This window comes from Canis aureus, chromosome 7 (genome assembly GCF_053574225.1).
Source record: "Canis aureus isolate CA01 chromosome 7, VMU_Caureus_v.1.0, whole genome shotgun sequence".
NCBI lineage: Eukaryota > Metazoa > Chordata > Mammalia > Carnivora > Canidae > Canis > Canis aureus.
Genome location: NC_135617.1, coordinates 40,078,846 through 40,095,625, shown reverse-complemented (window position 1 = coordinate 40,095,625; position 16,780 = coordinate 40,078,846). Strand labels below are relative to the sequence as shown.

General features: G+C 33.2%; 1 protein-coding gene across 2 annotated transcripts in view; it reads left to right on the top strand.

Moving 5' to 3' along the window:
* COL19A1 (collagen type XIX alpha 1 chain) overlaps positions 1 to 16,780 on the top strand; it is a 311,746-nt gene that overhangs the window by 52,575 nt on the left and 242,391 nt on the right. For both annotated transcript variants that reach the window (XM_077903490.1, XM_077903489.1), the window contains exons 8-10: positions 3,925 to 4,050; positions 5,124 to 5,186; positions 15,549 to 15,602. In XM_077903490.1, the coding sequence (XP_077759616.1) occupies positions 3,925 to 4,050; positions 5,124 to 5,186; positions 15,549 to 15,602 (243 nt within the window). The remainder of the gene's footprint in view (positions 1 to 3,924; positions 4,051 to 5,123; positions 5,187 to 15,548; positions 15,603 to 16,780) is intronic.

The window sequence follows — 16,780 nt, the reverse complement described above, 5'->3', positions numbered from 1 at the left end:
AACAGAGGTGAGGGGCAGAGGAAGAAGGACAAGAAGACTCTGAGCTGAGCAGGGAGCCCAATGTGGAGCTCAGTCTCAGGACCCTGAGAACATGACCTGAACAGAAGTTAGACACTTAACCGATTGAGCCACCCAGGGGCCTGTGATAGATATTTCATCTTCCTTCTCCCTGTTACCGACCTGGTCCACCTTTATCTCATGCCTGGATTGTTACATTATCATGTCAACTGCCTTCCCTGTCTCTAGACTTTTTTCTTTCCAGCATAACCAGAATAACCTCTGAATCACTGCTTTGTATATGCATTTATTTTCTCTTACTAAACATTTATTATTCAAAAACATTGATCTTCTAGACATTGTGCTATAAAACAAGGCAATAACAGACATGAATAAGCTACAATCCCTGCCCTCTATTCATCCCTTTTTCAAAGTCTTTGGTCACTCTTTGTTGGCAAAAAACCATAAACTCAGTTACTTAGCCTCTCATTCTTAATATCCCCAACCTAACTGTGCAACTGTTACTTTCTTATACTAATCTTTCCTTTAAAAAAAAGGTGGGGGGGAGATGCCTGGGTGGCTCAGTGGTTGAGTGTCTGCCTTCCGCTCATGGCATGATCCCAGGGTCCGGGATCAAGTCCCACGTCAGGCTCCTTGTGGGGAGCCTGCTTCTCCCTCTGCCTGTGTCTCTGTCTCTGTCTCTCTCTCTCTGTATCTCTCATGAATAAATAAATAGAATCTTAAAAAAAAAAAGTACTTTCTCCAGCTCTCATTATAATGGTCATGTGTGCTATCTTGTATTATTAGATATAGTTGTATTTGTTTTTAATGTATTCAACTACCTTTTAAACTCATTGAGGGGAGTTATACTTTCATGCTCTTCTTTTTTATTCCTATGCTTTGTTTGTAGAAGATGATCAAAATATTATTTCTTAACTTGTTGACTTTATCAACTATTAAAGGAGGTAGTTGGAACAAAATGGTGTTTAAAAGGGACTAATTCAATGAAGTATTACAGAAAGAATATATGAAAAGTGAAAGTAAAAGATGAAAACATTTTTCTTTGTATATTAGATTTCCTAGAAGTTCTATACTTACCGTCCAAAATTATATGATAATTTTATCAATAGTTTAGTAATTAAAAATATTTTTAATTTCTGTCAGTCACTGTGGGTACTAGAATAACAATGTGACTGATTCAAAGCAATGCTAAATTTTTCAAAACTATTTGTTTTGCTTATATAATTTGGTTTTTATAAAGCATATCTCCAACCCAGCTTATGGTTCTCATTCCAAGCAAAATGAAAGATAGCCAAATATCTTTCTAAAAATCTCTAAAAGGATAATTTATAATGCCAATCTTCATACTTGAAAGACTTAGAATTCCTGGACCCACATATTTAAATTTTGAAGATGTAATTCTCTAAAAGTTTATTTTTTATATTAATTATTCCTTTAGGACATAACTCTTAAAATAATAATTTTTCCTGGTTGAAAAGTAACAAAACAATGTTTTGATTTATCTAAATACTGTATTTTTGACCAGTATTTTTTACTCTTTCATCACATAATAGATATTTTCAATTCAAATTATGAGAAAACTGTTTAAGGAAGTATAGGTGATAAATTTGATGGAGTGGTTTGATTATTAAATGCAATGACTAATCTCACAAATTATGGAAAAAATTTAATCACATCTTAAAACGATTATTTAGGAATTAAAGTGAGAAAAATAAGGTAGGAATTCATCTCTGACCATAGGAAAAAAAAAATGACAAAATCCTGCTCATTCTCTTGCTGATAATTATTTGAAGGGACATCACTATTCTGTTAATGAGGAGCAGAAAATAGAGAGATGCTACATTTTACAAATGGGAACATATAATTTGGAAGATAAATAATTATATAAAAGCCATTTAAGTGCATCTGTTGTAATTCTGACACCAACTTTTTTTTGAAAAATGTGTTGAATTCAGAAAATTTTAATGTGCTTGCTTAAGAATTTAATTTTATCTGGAATTTAAAATTAGACATGTTTTTTGTTAATATTTTATAGCATATTTTAAGGGTAAGTTTTATTCAAAATAATCTGTAAATATACTTTTCTTCTATTAATTAGATTTTCTGTTTCTGTAAAGTTTCATGACTTTAGACTGTTAGACTTTTACGACTACAGACTTAAACAGAAGGAGAAAATCAGCAACATTCATTGAAAATAAATAAGAAATCTGATTAAAATTTGTAGGGCCAATTAATTAAATATGTCAAATCGAAACCAGAGTTTTATGAAGGGAGAAGTTCTTACTTATATATTTTTATGATCCCTTTAGGCACTTTTTGGACAGTGTGTAAAGTTTTATAGTGAATGTTGAGACATACTTTTAAAGTCATTTAAATCCTCAATTTAATATAATAAATCAATTATCCAGATCAAAATTATGAACTCAAATTAGGTCTTGGTCATCTGAATGGGAACTGGTAGAGCAGGAACTTATTGGAAAATCATATCAAATCATATGAGATAAAAGGACTATTCTGGTGATAATCATATTTCATTCTAATATGACTTTTAGACTTGTGGACTTGGAAACTTATTAGGATAACAAAATAGCTAATTATTAAATCTGGAGAGAGTAAAAGTGATAGACCTAGGAGTAGACAACAGGAAACTAGTCCCAGGGTTTCTGGGTGTTGTTTTTCTTCCAGTTTTTGTTGTTTTCACAAGCATTAGAGTGCTACCCTTCTTTTTCTCAAAATATATTTTTGTTTTAAAAATTATGTATGGGGTGCCTGGGTGGCTCAGTTGGTTAAACATCTGCCTTCCACTTAGGTCATGATCCTGGGGTCTCCAAATCAAGTCCTGCATCTGGCTCTCTGCTCAGTGGGGAGCCTGCTTTGTCCTCTGCCTCTCCCCACTCCCCCAGCTCATGCTTGCTCTCTCACTTTCTCTTTTTCTCTTTCTCTTTGGCAAAAATAAATATATAAAAACCTTTAAAATTTATGTATGTTTATTTTAGAAAACTTGGAAAATACAGCCAAATTCAAAGAAAGAATATCAACTGTAGTCTCACCATAATAAATAACCACTAACAATCTTTTAGTTTTGTATCCTAGCAATATTTTTCCAAGCATATATAATTTGTAGTATAAAAAGTAATGTGTGAACCCTTTCCCCTAAATTGCAAATTCAGAGTTATGAAATTACAGATTCACAGTTACAGACCGTGGTGAGGAGCCTAGTAAATGATGTGGAGAAGAAAGGATGCATTTATCCTCCCCATCTGGATTTATTTTTGAGAGAAAAAAAAGTTCATTCCTTCATAACTAAGTTTTGCTTCATGTCATCCTACATGTTCTGAACCCACTGCTTAAGTATGAAATTCACCACTTGTCTGTTACAATGGAGACGTTTTGATAACTTTAAAGGACAATGGACTTTAAATACCAGGATTAAGATATACTTTAATTAAGTCCTATCCTGGAGCATAAAAAGGATTTATTTTCCACTTTTACATGCCTTTCCAGTCATCTTGTTCTAAAAGTTCAAGTTGCTTGCTTTTATTTTATATTTTGTTCCACAAACATATACACAGATGTGATATGTGTAACTATTTTATTGTAACAATGCAGATATTGTAGATGTTTGATATTACTGTACTTAATCATAAAGTCATTTATAATAGCTTTAGAAGTCCTCAACACACCAAGTTTTTAGTGCATTTCTTGCATGTTGTCACTGTAATAAAACATATCAGGGACCTAGTAAAAGAGCAAAGGCATTATGAATTCTAACATACCAGTGTTGACTTTTGGCTCATTAGAAGGCAGTTCTTGTAGGCAAGTTTAGTCATCCCTAGTTTGGTGGGAGCCAGTATTTGGAATGTTAGAATGTTTGGAATTGACCCTCATCATTTTTCTGGATTTTAGTGTCCAGAGCAGGATGGCTATGGAAGTACTGCCTCATCATTGTTACCCGCTCACGCCAGTAAAATGTCTGCCTATCTGCCAGTAAAGCAGGAACTTCAAGACCGGTGCCAGTGCATTCCAAACAAGGTTTGCTAGTTTTAAATCTGTGCTCACTGAAAAACCACTACACAAAGTGAGCCAAGCCCCTTGGATGTGGCCCCAGTGCATAGAATGTGTCTTGACCTTTAAGCTCTAGTTGAATCAAATATGTAAACCACTCTGTCCCCGAGGTGGGTTAAGAAAAGGGAATAGGATTTCCTGGATTTTTTTTCTGAATAGTTCTGAAGCCATCAGACTTTCTTTCCAGGCTGTGAGTTAGAATGGATAGAAAGGTAAGGGGGGAACCCACCTGTACAAGGGACAAATGTTGAGTACTTAACGTGTCAGGAGTAGGCTTAGTTCTGGGAATTCACAGTTGAAGAAAACTGCCTGCTCTATAACACATACACGAAGATACTCTATATAGTATTTCTTTGTTGTGTACTGAAACTGTAGGAAATAGGCAAAGAATCTTACTTAAAGAATGTACTACACCTATACCAGTATGGTCCGTTCGTCAGAAAGAGTAGTCCCATGGACCTACATAAACTTCTTATAGTATTGTTAATGGCCGTCATGAGGCTGTGCTAAAAGGAAACTGAGTGATTTCTTGATGGTTTTCCTCTATGCCAATACCAGAGGAAAGGAAAGAGAAAAGAAAACTAGCCCTGGTTCCTAGAATAGAATGTCCCCTAGCACTGTGACTTAATACATGCCCTTGGAGACTTAACACATCCAGCGACCACTTCACTCCTGGCTGGACGAGTAGGTATAGGGGTGAGGTGAAAGTTTAGAGGAACGTTAATTTCTTCTAGGGACCAATACTGTATTACATGCTCCATGAGAAAGGCAGACACAGGTGCAGGGGCCGTAGAGGAGCATCACATGTCCACCCACAGTCCATGGAAAGTCTCACGGAGGTGATGATGTCAAGTGAAATTTGGAAGAGGGAGAGTACTGAGCCTCCTGGGCAAGGGAAGGGCATTCTAGCAGAGGGATCAACATCAGCTCAGAGGAGAGTAAAGCTTTATCCTTCTATTGTCACCTTCATATTTATAAACTATTAGTCTTTAGCTCAGTGTGACAGAATGTTTGATAACACAGAATTAATTTTTGCTCAGGGAGAAGCAGGATTGCCGGGAACGCCAGTCTCACCTGGTCAGAAAGGAGATAAAGGAGAACCGGTAAGAAACCTCAGAACGTTGTCAGGATGAAAGTGAGTTTGTTTAAAAGTGACTTTAAAATGCATCCATCTCATATCTCTATGTCCCATACAAATGCACATTTCTGTTAAAGGGTATTAAGGACTATATTTAAATGCTGATTGCTGAAATAAGGAAGACTACATCAACATTCAAATATGCTTTTGAGTTCCTATTGGAACTAAAATTTGAAAAGATGTGGAAACCCCAATATTTGTATCTATAAACTATAAGCAAAATTGTGAAGCAAGAAAGTTTCTTTTTTTAGTTGTGCCCTAACCTTCTTGAGCATTCTCTTCTCCAAATATTTGAACTCTTATTTCTCTTGTGTGCAGATGAATCCTCACTAAAGATTTTTTTAGCTTCCTATCATTTGTTTGCATGTTTATCTATTTGTTTTACTTTTTAAAAAAAAGATTTTACTTATTTATTCATGAGAGACACAGAGAAGGGGAGGCAGAGACACAGGCAGAGGGAGAAGCAGGCTGCATGCAGGGTCTCCAGGGTCATGCCCTGGGCAGAAGACAGGCACTAAATCGCTGAGCCACCCAGGCTGCCCTATTTGTTTTTCTTTTAAATAAGGTTTTATCCCTTCACTCATTTCTCCAACTCCACTCCTTACCTCTGACAACCACCAATCTGTTCTCTGTGTATGTGAGCTTGGTTTTCTTTTTTTCCTTTCTTTTCTTTTCTTTTCTTTCTTTTCTTTTCTTTTCTTTTCTTTTCTTTTCTTTTCTTTTCTTTTCTTTTTTTTCTTTTCTTTCTCTCCCTCTCTCTCTTCTTCTCCCCCTCTCTTTCTTTCTTTTCTTTCCTTCACACATAAGAGAGATCATATAGTATTGGTCTTTTACTGTCTGGTTTACTTCACTTACTATTAATGCCTTTGAGGTCAATCCATGTTGCCATAAATGGCAAGATTTTATTCTTTTTATGGCTGAATGATATTCTAGTGTGTGTATGTGTATGTGTGTGCATGTATGTGTATTGTATCTTCTTTATCCATTCATTCATTGATGGACATTTAGATTGTTTCCACATCTTGGCTATGGTAGATAATGCTGTAATGATGAATGTGAGGTGCATAATCTTTTCGAGTTAATATTTTTATTTTCTTCAGATAAATACTCAAAGTGGAATTGCTAGATCATTTTACATTTTTAATTTTTTTTAAGAATATCCATACTGTTTTCCACAATGGCTGTACAATTTATATTCTCATCACTAGTGTGTGAAATCTTTTCTCTCTCCACCTCCTCATGAACACTTGTATTTTTAATAATAGCCATTCTAACAGATGTGAGGTGACATCTCCTTATGGTTTTGATTTGTTATTTTCTTGATGATTAATGATGTTGAGCATCTTTTCATGTACCAGTTGGTCATCTATATTTCTTCTTTAAAATAATATTCTATTCAGACTTCTGCCCATTTTTAAATTGGATTTAATTTTTTTTGCTATTGGGTTGTATGAATATTTTGGATATTAGCCCCTTCTCAGATATGTGATTTACACATGTTTTTATCATTCAACAGGTTGTCTTTTCATTTTTTGATGGTTTCCTTTACTGTGTAGAAGCTTTGTAGTGTCATATAGCTCCACTTACTTATTTTTCCTTTTGGTGTCAGATTTTAAAATGATCACCAAGACCTACATCAGGGAGCTTAGTGCCTGTTTTCTTCTAGGAGTTTTTATAGTTTCAGATATTATATTCATGTCTTTAATCTATTTTGAGTTAACTGTGTAACATAGTGGTCATACATAACTGTGTAAGATAGTGGCCAAATCTTATTTTTCTGCCTATGGCTACCCAGTTTTCCCAACATCCTTTATTGGAGAGGCTATCATTTCCTCATTGTATATTTTTGGCTCCTTTGTCATAAATTAATTGGACATTTATGTATGGATTTATTTCTTGTTTCTCTATTTTTCCACAGATCTATGTATCTGTTTTGTTGCCAATATTCCACTGTTTTTATTACTATAGCTTTGTGACAGAGTTTGAAATCAGGAAGCATGATTCCACCAGCTTTGTTCTTCTTTCTCAAGGTTGCTTTGGCTATTGGGTTTTTTTGTGATTCCATACAAATTTTAGAGTGATATCTTCTATTTCTTTGAAAAATGCCATTTTGATAGGGATTGCGCTGTATCTGTAGATTGCTTTGGATAGGGCTTATATTTAAACAATATTAATTCTTCTAATCCATGAGCATGGATTATCTTTCCATTTGTGTCTTCTTCAATTTCTTTTATTAATGTCTTGTAGTTTTCAGTATATATGTCTTCCACCTCCTTGGCTAAGTTTATTCCTTGGAATTTTATTCTTTTGATGCAATTATAATGAAGAGTTTATGAAATTTCTCTTTCTGATAGTTCACTATTGGTGCATAGAAACACAACAGATTTTTTAGTCTTGATTTTATACTCTGTAAGCTTACTGAATTTGTTAATTAGTTCTTACGGTTTTTTGATGGAGTCTTTACAGTTTTCTATATATGAAATCATGTCATCTTCAAATAGTGACAGTTTCACTTAGTCCTTTCCAGTTCGGATGCCTTTTCTTTCTCTTTCATGCCTGATTGTCTTGGCTAGGACTTTCAATACAATGTTAAATAGTAATGATGGAATTTGTCTTGTTCCTGATCTTGGAGGAAAGACTTTCAACTTTTCACCATTGAGTATTATGTTGGCTGTGGGCTTGTCATATATAGCCATCATTATTTTGAGGTCTTTCCCTCTATACATACTGGTGAGAATTTTTATCATATATGGGTGTTGAATTTTGTCAAATACTTCTTCTGCATCTATTGAGATGCTATATGATTTTTATCCTTCATTTCATTAATGTGATATATCATATTAAACCATCCTTGCATGCCTGTAACAAATCCCACTTGCATGGTGTATGATACTTTAAATACATTGTTGAATTCTGTTTGCTAATATTTTGTGAAAACTTTTTAATCTGTGTTCATCAGGGATAGTAGCCTGTAATTTTCTTTATTTGTGGCATACTTGTTTAGTTTTAATATCAGGGCATTTTTGGCCTCATAAAATGGGTTTGGAGCCATTCCCTCTTACTCCATTTTTTGGAAGAGTTTGAGAAGGATTAGTATTAATTCATTTTTGAATGTTTGGTAGAATTCACCAGTGAAGCTGTCTGGTCCTGTAGATGTGTACTGAGAATTTTTTTATTAATGATTCAATGTCATTATTAGTAATCAATCTGCTAAGATTTTCTGTTTATTATGGCATGGTTCAGTCTTGGTAGGATATATGTTTCAAGGAATTTATCCACTTTTTCTACATTGTCCAATTTGTTGACATATGATTGTTTATAGTAGTCTCATGATCCCTTATATTTCTGTGATATTGGTGTAACTTCCTTTTCATTTTTTATTTTATTTGAGTCCTCCCTTTTTCTTTTCTTGATAAGTATACTTTAGAGTGGTCAATTTTGTTTCTCTTTCAAAGAACCAACTCTTAGTTTCGTTGATCTCTATTATGTTTTTTGTCTCTATTTCATTTATTTCTGTGGTACTTTGTCTTTTCTTCTACTGACTTTGGGATCTATTTGCTTTTTTCCCTCTAATTCCTTCAGATGTAAAGTTAGACTGTTTATTTGAGACTTTTCTTATTACATATGGTAGGCACTTATCACTATGAACTTCCCTCTTAGAATTGTTTTATTGTATCCCACAATTTGGTCTGCTATATTTACATTTTCATTTGTCTCGGGTATTTTTTTATTTCTCTTTTGATTTTTCTTTGATCTATTGATTATTCGATAGCATATTGTTTAATGTCCAATTATTTGTGAAATTTATTGTGATTGGAAGAGATGCTTGAAATGATTTCATTTTCTTAATTTTTTTGTTTCAAGTTTTTATTTAAATTCTAGTTAGTTAATATATAGGGTAATATTCATTGCAGGAGTAGAATTCAGTGATTCATCACTTACATGTAACACCCAGTTTTCATCAAAACAAGTGCCCTCCTTAATACTCATCACTCACATAGCCCATTTAGCCTGTCTTGAACCTACCTCCATCACCTCTCAGTTTATTCTCTGTAGTTAGGAATGTCTTATGGTTTGCTTCCTTCTCTTTTTTTTCTCTTCCCCTATGTTCATCTGTTTTGTTTCTTAAGTTTAAACATGAGTGCAATCATAGAGTATTTGCCTTTCTCTGACTGACTTATTTCACCTAGCATAATAGACTCTAGCTCCATTCACATCATTGAAAATGGCAAGAGTTTATTCTTTTTGATGGCTGCATAATATTCCATTGCATATGTGTATATACATATGTATATATGTACATATACATACATATACAAACCATATATTCTTTATCCGTTCATCATTGATGGATCTTTGGGTGATTTCTTTAACTTGGCTGTTGTTGATAATGCTGCTATAATCATGAGGGTGCATGAGCCCCTTTGAATCAGTATTTTTGCATCCTTTTGGTAAATACTCATCATCAGGGAAATACAAATCAGCTTCTTAAGTTTATTAAGATTGATTTTGTGGCCTAACCTTTGATATATCTTTAAAAAATGTTCCCTGTGCACTTGAGAACAATATATATTTTGTTGCTTTTGCATGAAATGTTCTGATCCTGGTGGATAATGCTTTCGTTTTATTCTTGAATTCATTTTGTTGAGGGTTCTTGCATCTCTTTTTCTCAGGGATATTGGCTTATAATTTACTTTTCTTGTGACTTCTCTTGTCTGCTGATGGCTCCCCACTGAAGATTCTTTCTTGGCTCCCTAACCTTTTTTTGCACAGCACTTTGTTGAACTAATTTTAGGCAATATCCCATGCTTAGAGATTTACCTTTCCCTTTTCCCAACCATATCAAAACTTAAGTGTTCCATTTTCCACTTTTTAATGTCATGTCTTTTGTTAGCTAACTAGATAAATTAATTTGAGCTAAGCTTAGGAGTTATTTTTTTCAACTTTCCAAGGTGAAACAGATTTGAATTCCATTCATGCCTTAACTTGGAAGTCTATGGTTCTAAATTAGCAGCATAGTCTAAGTGGGCTCCTTATTATAAAGGGTAGGAGCAATGATTGATCCTTCAAAGTTGCACAGCAACTTCATAGACATTTGACTTCCAAAAGAAGTCAAGCTACTCATTGTAGCTTGCATGGGAACTTTAGGCACCTTAGCAGATCTTTGAGGGAATTTAGATGTAGGATGGAACATTTATTTTTGCCCTTTAAATCAAATTACTTGGGTTGATTTTGCTTAATGCTGTTATATAAAAATTTAAAATGATTAAACTAGTTCTAAGGACTACTTCAATCAAACCAACTATATAAATCATTATAGCAATAGTTAGTATTTATTGAGTACTTACCATGTGCCCAACACTGGGAAGAGTGATTTAGATGTGTTATCTTTTTGATTCTTAAAACTCTTCATATTTAGTATTGGTATTACTGTTTTAGAGAAAGCAAAACTGAAGTTTAGGGAGGTTAAATTATTGCCCAAGGCCACGTGGTGACTAGTCAAGTTGGGATCTAAACCTAGACATGTCAAATCCAGTTTGCATTTTGAAGGTTGCTCTATATTTTAAAAGCTCTTCAGAATTATTTGTGTTTTTGATAATGACACTTCCACTTGAAATATTTTTCCTTATAACTTCATAAAGAATTTCAACCCTATATTTTTATACTCATTTTGCAGCTGAGAGAACTGTGAATGGGTAGAATTGTGTGCCCATGATAACATAATTAAGAGGACTCATAGAGTAGAAAGATCTGGATTAATCTCAACTCTTCTCAGGTTAGCAATGTGAGTTTGGCTCAGCCACCCAGTCTCTTCATGCTTCATTTCCCTCATCTGTAAAGGAGGGCATATCATCTATCAGTTCTTCTCACGTTGTAAGGTTGACACAAAGTACTTTGAAAATGCATATCTGTCTTACTTGTTGGTGATCTAACTTGACTTTTCCATTCTTTGACTTACCAATTCTATCAATTTAAGATTATTGGCATAGGAAGAAATTTCATATGTCAGCTTCGGAAGGAGTAAAATACTTTAAAAATATCCCTGCCACTTTTAAAAAACATTAAGTACATATTAAGAAAAATCATTATATCACCTTTAAATGATGTGTGTTTTTAAAAATATTTTATTTATTTATTCATGAGAGACACAGAGAGAGAGAGAGGCAGAGACACAGGCAGAGGGAGAAGCAGGCTCCATGCAGGGAGACGGACATGGGACTTGATCCCGGGTCTCCAGGATCACGCCCTGGGCCAAAGGCAGGCGCTAAACCACTGAACCACCCAGGGATCCCTAAATGATGTTTTTTTTTTAAAAAGATTAAGTATTAAAACTCTCTTGTTAGATCATATGTCTTTTAAAGACTCATTCTTTCCTCCATACTCTTTAGTTATACAGTAAATGTCTCCTTTAATTAATTCATTAATTCATCAGCAGCTATTTATGGAATTCCTATTATTATAACAAAAAGTGTGCTAAGTTCTGGAGCTATGGCAGTAGTGAGAAAACACAAGCTTACTCTCACTGAGTTTACAATCTAGTAATGATTTGTTCAATGAACTTTCCCTCCCTCCGTAGGAAAGAAAACCAGTAGAAAAGGATTAGGAAGGAATTAGTAAACATGAAAATTATTAGCAAATTTTTGTATTCCAAATCTATAAAATATACAAAAATGTATTTTAGGATTAAAGTGTGTTATATAGCTTCCCATTTAAGATATGTTTTAAAAAATATTAACATTGGTTTTAATTTCCAGACTACACAAAATTCATAATTGCAAATGATTTTAGTGGCAAGGTACAAACAGCTGGGATAAAATAAATTGATGATCTACAAAATAAGACAAATAATTAATTGGTATTATACTTCCTTTATTTTTTTCAATACAAGCACCAGCATTTGATTAAACTACCATAGCACTTGCTGTATAATTATGACTTTAGATGACTGTGGCTATGAATATGTTCAGCTTTCTGGCACTTGTAATAAACATAGATGTATTGTTTCATTTTAAGGAGTCAATGATGAGTCTGTTCCTGTTCTTATTGTACTGTGTGATCCTGCAACTTTAATGTGCAATAAATAAAGATAACTTTCCTCTCTGTTTAAGTCTGCTATATAATTTTCATTATTAGAGTAGGTGCACAAAATAATGCCTCCATAGCTTGAAGATTGAAAGTCATTTTGCTCTAAGGCATATTGAATAGTTAATTTTGTGAAATGATCAGAAGTGCAGTGTTACTAAGGGAACCAGATGTTCTCAAGGTTTTCCCTTTGGTCTTAAGAATGAGAAAGGATATTTAGGACAGTATATGTAGGACAGTATATTAGAAGGCTTACCTCTTTGGATCCTGAACCACTTGAGATTGAATCCCATCCGCCTCTTATTTGCTTTAAAAGTTATTCTTAACAATACCTAGTCAATGGTTTATTATGAAGAAAGAATACAATAAAATGTGTGTTACATAGTGCCAGAAATTGACACATAAGAGGTACTGAAAAAATGTTTCTTCTGCTTTCCTATCCATAGTATAATTGTTCATATATTGAGGGAGAGGTGGAAATAATTCTTTTAGTTTGAGTTTAGTTTCTTATGTGACTTAACCAAAAACAAATTAATCTTCATTTGTAAAATAATCCCTTAGAATTTGCAATTGATTAAATATTTATTATATAAAAATCTTGAATTGTTATTCTATGCTACTTGCAGTAAATATTAACAACGTATTGATAGTTACTTTCTTGAAAAGGTCACTTAATGATTTAAGTATTTCTTTCAAATCTGTCTTCTGTTCCCAACATTATTTGACAATGAACAATTATGTAAGTAAATCCTTTCCCACCTGAGTCAAAACCCACCCATGACTTCCTATCTCCTTCAAGATAAACACTGAAGCTCTCTCCATGGCTCCAAGGCTTCACATAATGTATAGAGCTCTCCCTATCCCACTCTCCACTCCCTATATCATGTCATATCCTCTTCCCTTGTTTACTCTTGCTCTATGCTCTTTACACCAGGTTATACATACCTGGGATTTCCTTAGATAGCCCCTTGGCTTTCTCCTTCACACCATTTAGGTTCTTACTCAAATATCACTTTAAAATAGAAAAACCTATTCTGATGCCTTTATGTAAAAAACATTCCTTCATTCCACTTCTGTCTTCTTTCATAGCATTTTTAGTGTCACCTGACTTGTTAGTATTATATATCTATTTATTTCCCCCACTAGAATAGGAATTTTGTGAGCAGTATATGTAGAACAGCACATAATAGGTGTTGAATGAATGAATCAACACCACACCTGAAAGAAAGTCTAAATCATCAACTCAGCTGTTTCTAGAACCTATAAATTTGATGTCCTAATTGCCCGGGGAACTTTGTCAAGCAGGACAAAGAGTCAATTTGCAAAGAAAGAGCTAGATATGCTAAATCATAAAGGACTGTTATTAACTATTGTTCTACTATACTTTAAAAAAAAAAAACAAAAGTGAGTGATCTGATCAGTTTTAGCTTCACATTGCTAATTAGCAATGAAGAATCAGAAATAGTTGAAAAAAACAAGTTTGGGCTTAATTAATGCTTTATTAATCTGATTTATTGCCTTTTTTTCTTTTCATAAAAAGTATGACCCTCTTCATAGAGTAAGATGGTTTGAAATTCAACCACTGCATGGATTTGAACCCCTAGATGTGATCGATATTCTATATTAGAGCACCTAATCAAATTATCTCATTTGTCCAAGAGTAAACTCTAGATGACATTATTTGAAATAATAATGAACACTTTTCCTTCATTCAGATTTGATTATTGTAATTTTCTACATCTTTTAAACCACCACCACCAATCCCCTTTTTAGCATATGTAGTTAGCAACCTAATTACTTAGCAACCACTTTACTTTCTCAGTTCTTTAAGACCGTGGCTAATACTTTTACCCACTTCAAAGTTGAAATTCCATCAGAGTTTTATAAAATAGCAGCTCATTTTCAATGTCCCTGAACCTAAGGGGGAGTATGATCTTAGCTCTATTTGGGGAATAATTTTCCAGTTTATTTTAAATTATTATCTTTCAATATCCAGTTAATTTCCAAAAACATATAGACTTTATGAAATGATTGCTTTGCTGACATACTTCGAGAGAAAACTAAAATAATTTTAAATGGAATAAGTTAACTTACTTCACTCTATAGTCAGAAACTTTAGTATAGATTCATTTCCATTACTCCCTCCTTCTGATCTCAGTATGTGGATGTTTCCATTTTGAATAGTCTAATGCATTAACTGAGGGATTACTCATGAGTTTCCCTTTATTTTCTTTTCAATCTGACATTACTCATATGCTCATTCTATAGGCACACCATACCAATAAAAAGTAATTGAATCAATACATGTTCACAATTTTTTTGAAAGATGGAATATATTCTCTTAGTTGTAAGCTCTCAGAGGTAGGATTTAATATTGACTTTTGACTTTCTATGTCAGTATAAATCTATTATTGAATATATCTTATATATTTTGTTTTGTATCAATTTTATTTTTATATCAATTTTACCCAACCTGATGTAATCTCATCTAATCAGTAGGAATTTAAAGTTGAAATTTAGTTGTGTATCTTAAATCTGAAATGAATATGTAATATCACTGTAATAATAGCATGATATATTCATAAAATTCTGATATATTTCTTAGTCTCTGCCACACAATAGTGATAGAGAAACTCATTCAAAAAGTTTATCTTATTTTCCACCCTTTCAAGGATAAATTTATTAGACAGAATTTGTGGTAGAGCCATTAAGCAGATATAGGTAATGACATATCAGTTTCATTGAGAATATTTTTTCCAGTTTAGATGGAAAAGCAGGGAAGTTAACAATTGGATTGCCCCCGCTGTGGGATTTCCCTAGAGGATAAAAAGAAAGATCAGGCACATTAATGAAACAAATATGAGTCCCTTAGAGTATAAAATTTCATGACTTATATGAATTGAAAACATCAGATATTAGGTAAGATAAAAGCAACAGAATCATTCCTTACCTTTGATAAATATAAAAGAAATGGCAAAGCTGAATTACATATATCTGTGTGGAGAAAGCCTAGTTTTAGTTTGTTTTAGTTTTGATTAGCACTTTGATATTCATTACTTATTACCTTTTTGATAACATGACCAAAAGTATTGTTTAATGACTTGTAGACAATATGAGGAAGGGACTCAGAGAACAAATTTTGGTGCAAGCAGAAGAACATATCTGTGAAATGGTAGATTTTTTTGACCCTAGCAATTAATACACCTTTGAAAAAAACCTCCTAATGAACATTTCTATATTTTAGGGTTCAGGTGGTATTAAAGGTGAATTTGGTGCTCCTGGAATTCCTGGGGAAAAGGTATGTGGATTTGTTATTTGATTAAACTTTGTGGGTGTTTTAAAAGGTTGTACCAGATAGAAAGACAGAAGAAGTCTGATAGTTCAGGGGTCAGCAAACTATGAACCTGCTGTAGGGCTGCCAAAAATGCCAACTGTATCATTTTGTAAATAACATTGTGCTGAAGCACAACCACACAAATTTGTTTTCCTATCTGCTTTCGTGCAACATGACAGTGTGAGGCAATTGTGGCAAAAATCATATGACCTGAAAAGTCTAAAATATTTACTTTATATCTGGTCCTTTGCAGAAAAAACTTGCTGTCCCCTGCTCTAGAACATTGCCCATTATTCTGAGATCCCCAAGGCTTCTTAGTTTCATTTTTAAATATATACTATAATATCTTTTAATACATATTTCACTATAGACATAAATTGACATTTATAGATACAGTACCACATGAAATATTATCAATAAAAAATGAGAAATATATTCAGTCTATCAATTAAATGCTAAAAATATGGTATTTATCTCATAAAATGGTTGATTTTCATGTTGTGTTTTTATTTTTTTAATTTATTTTATTTAAATTAAATTTGCCAACATATCGTATAACACCCAGTGCTCGTCTCATCATGTGCTCTCCTTAATGCATGTTGTCTTTTCTAATACTGTGAAGATAATTCTACTTGATGAAATTACTCACAAGAGGTTAGTGTTGCAGTTCACCATTATATTTAAGTTCAGTTTTGTTTTGTTTCATAAATTTTTTTATTTGAGTATAGTTGACATGCAATGTTACATTAATGTCAAGTGTACAACATAGTGATTCAGCTTCTCTATACATTGTGCTGCGCTCACCACAAATGTAGCTCCTGTCATCACACATCACTATTATAATATCACTGACTATATTCCCTATGCTGTGTCTTATTCTTGTGACTTATCTATTCCATATATTTAAGTTCAGTTTTTATAGAAACCTTAAGAATTGTTATATTTGTAAATATAAATTGCAATTAAGCTTGTCCTATTTTTCATGATACATAAATGTGTGTGTATCCATACATACATATAACTTAAACTGCTGAATTATTAAGGTTTCACAGGTTGATGCTAAGAAAATGCCCTTCGTCACTAAAATAAATTTAGTAGAGGTTTCTGTAGCTGTTTTAGCTCACTAATTATCAAGTGAGTCC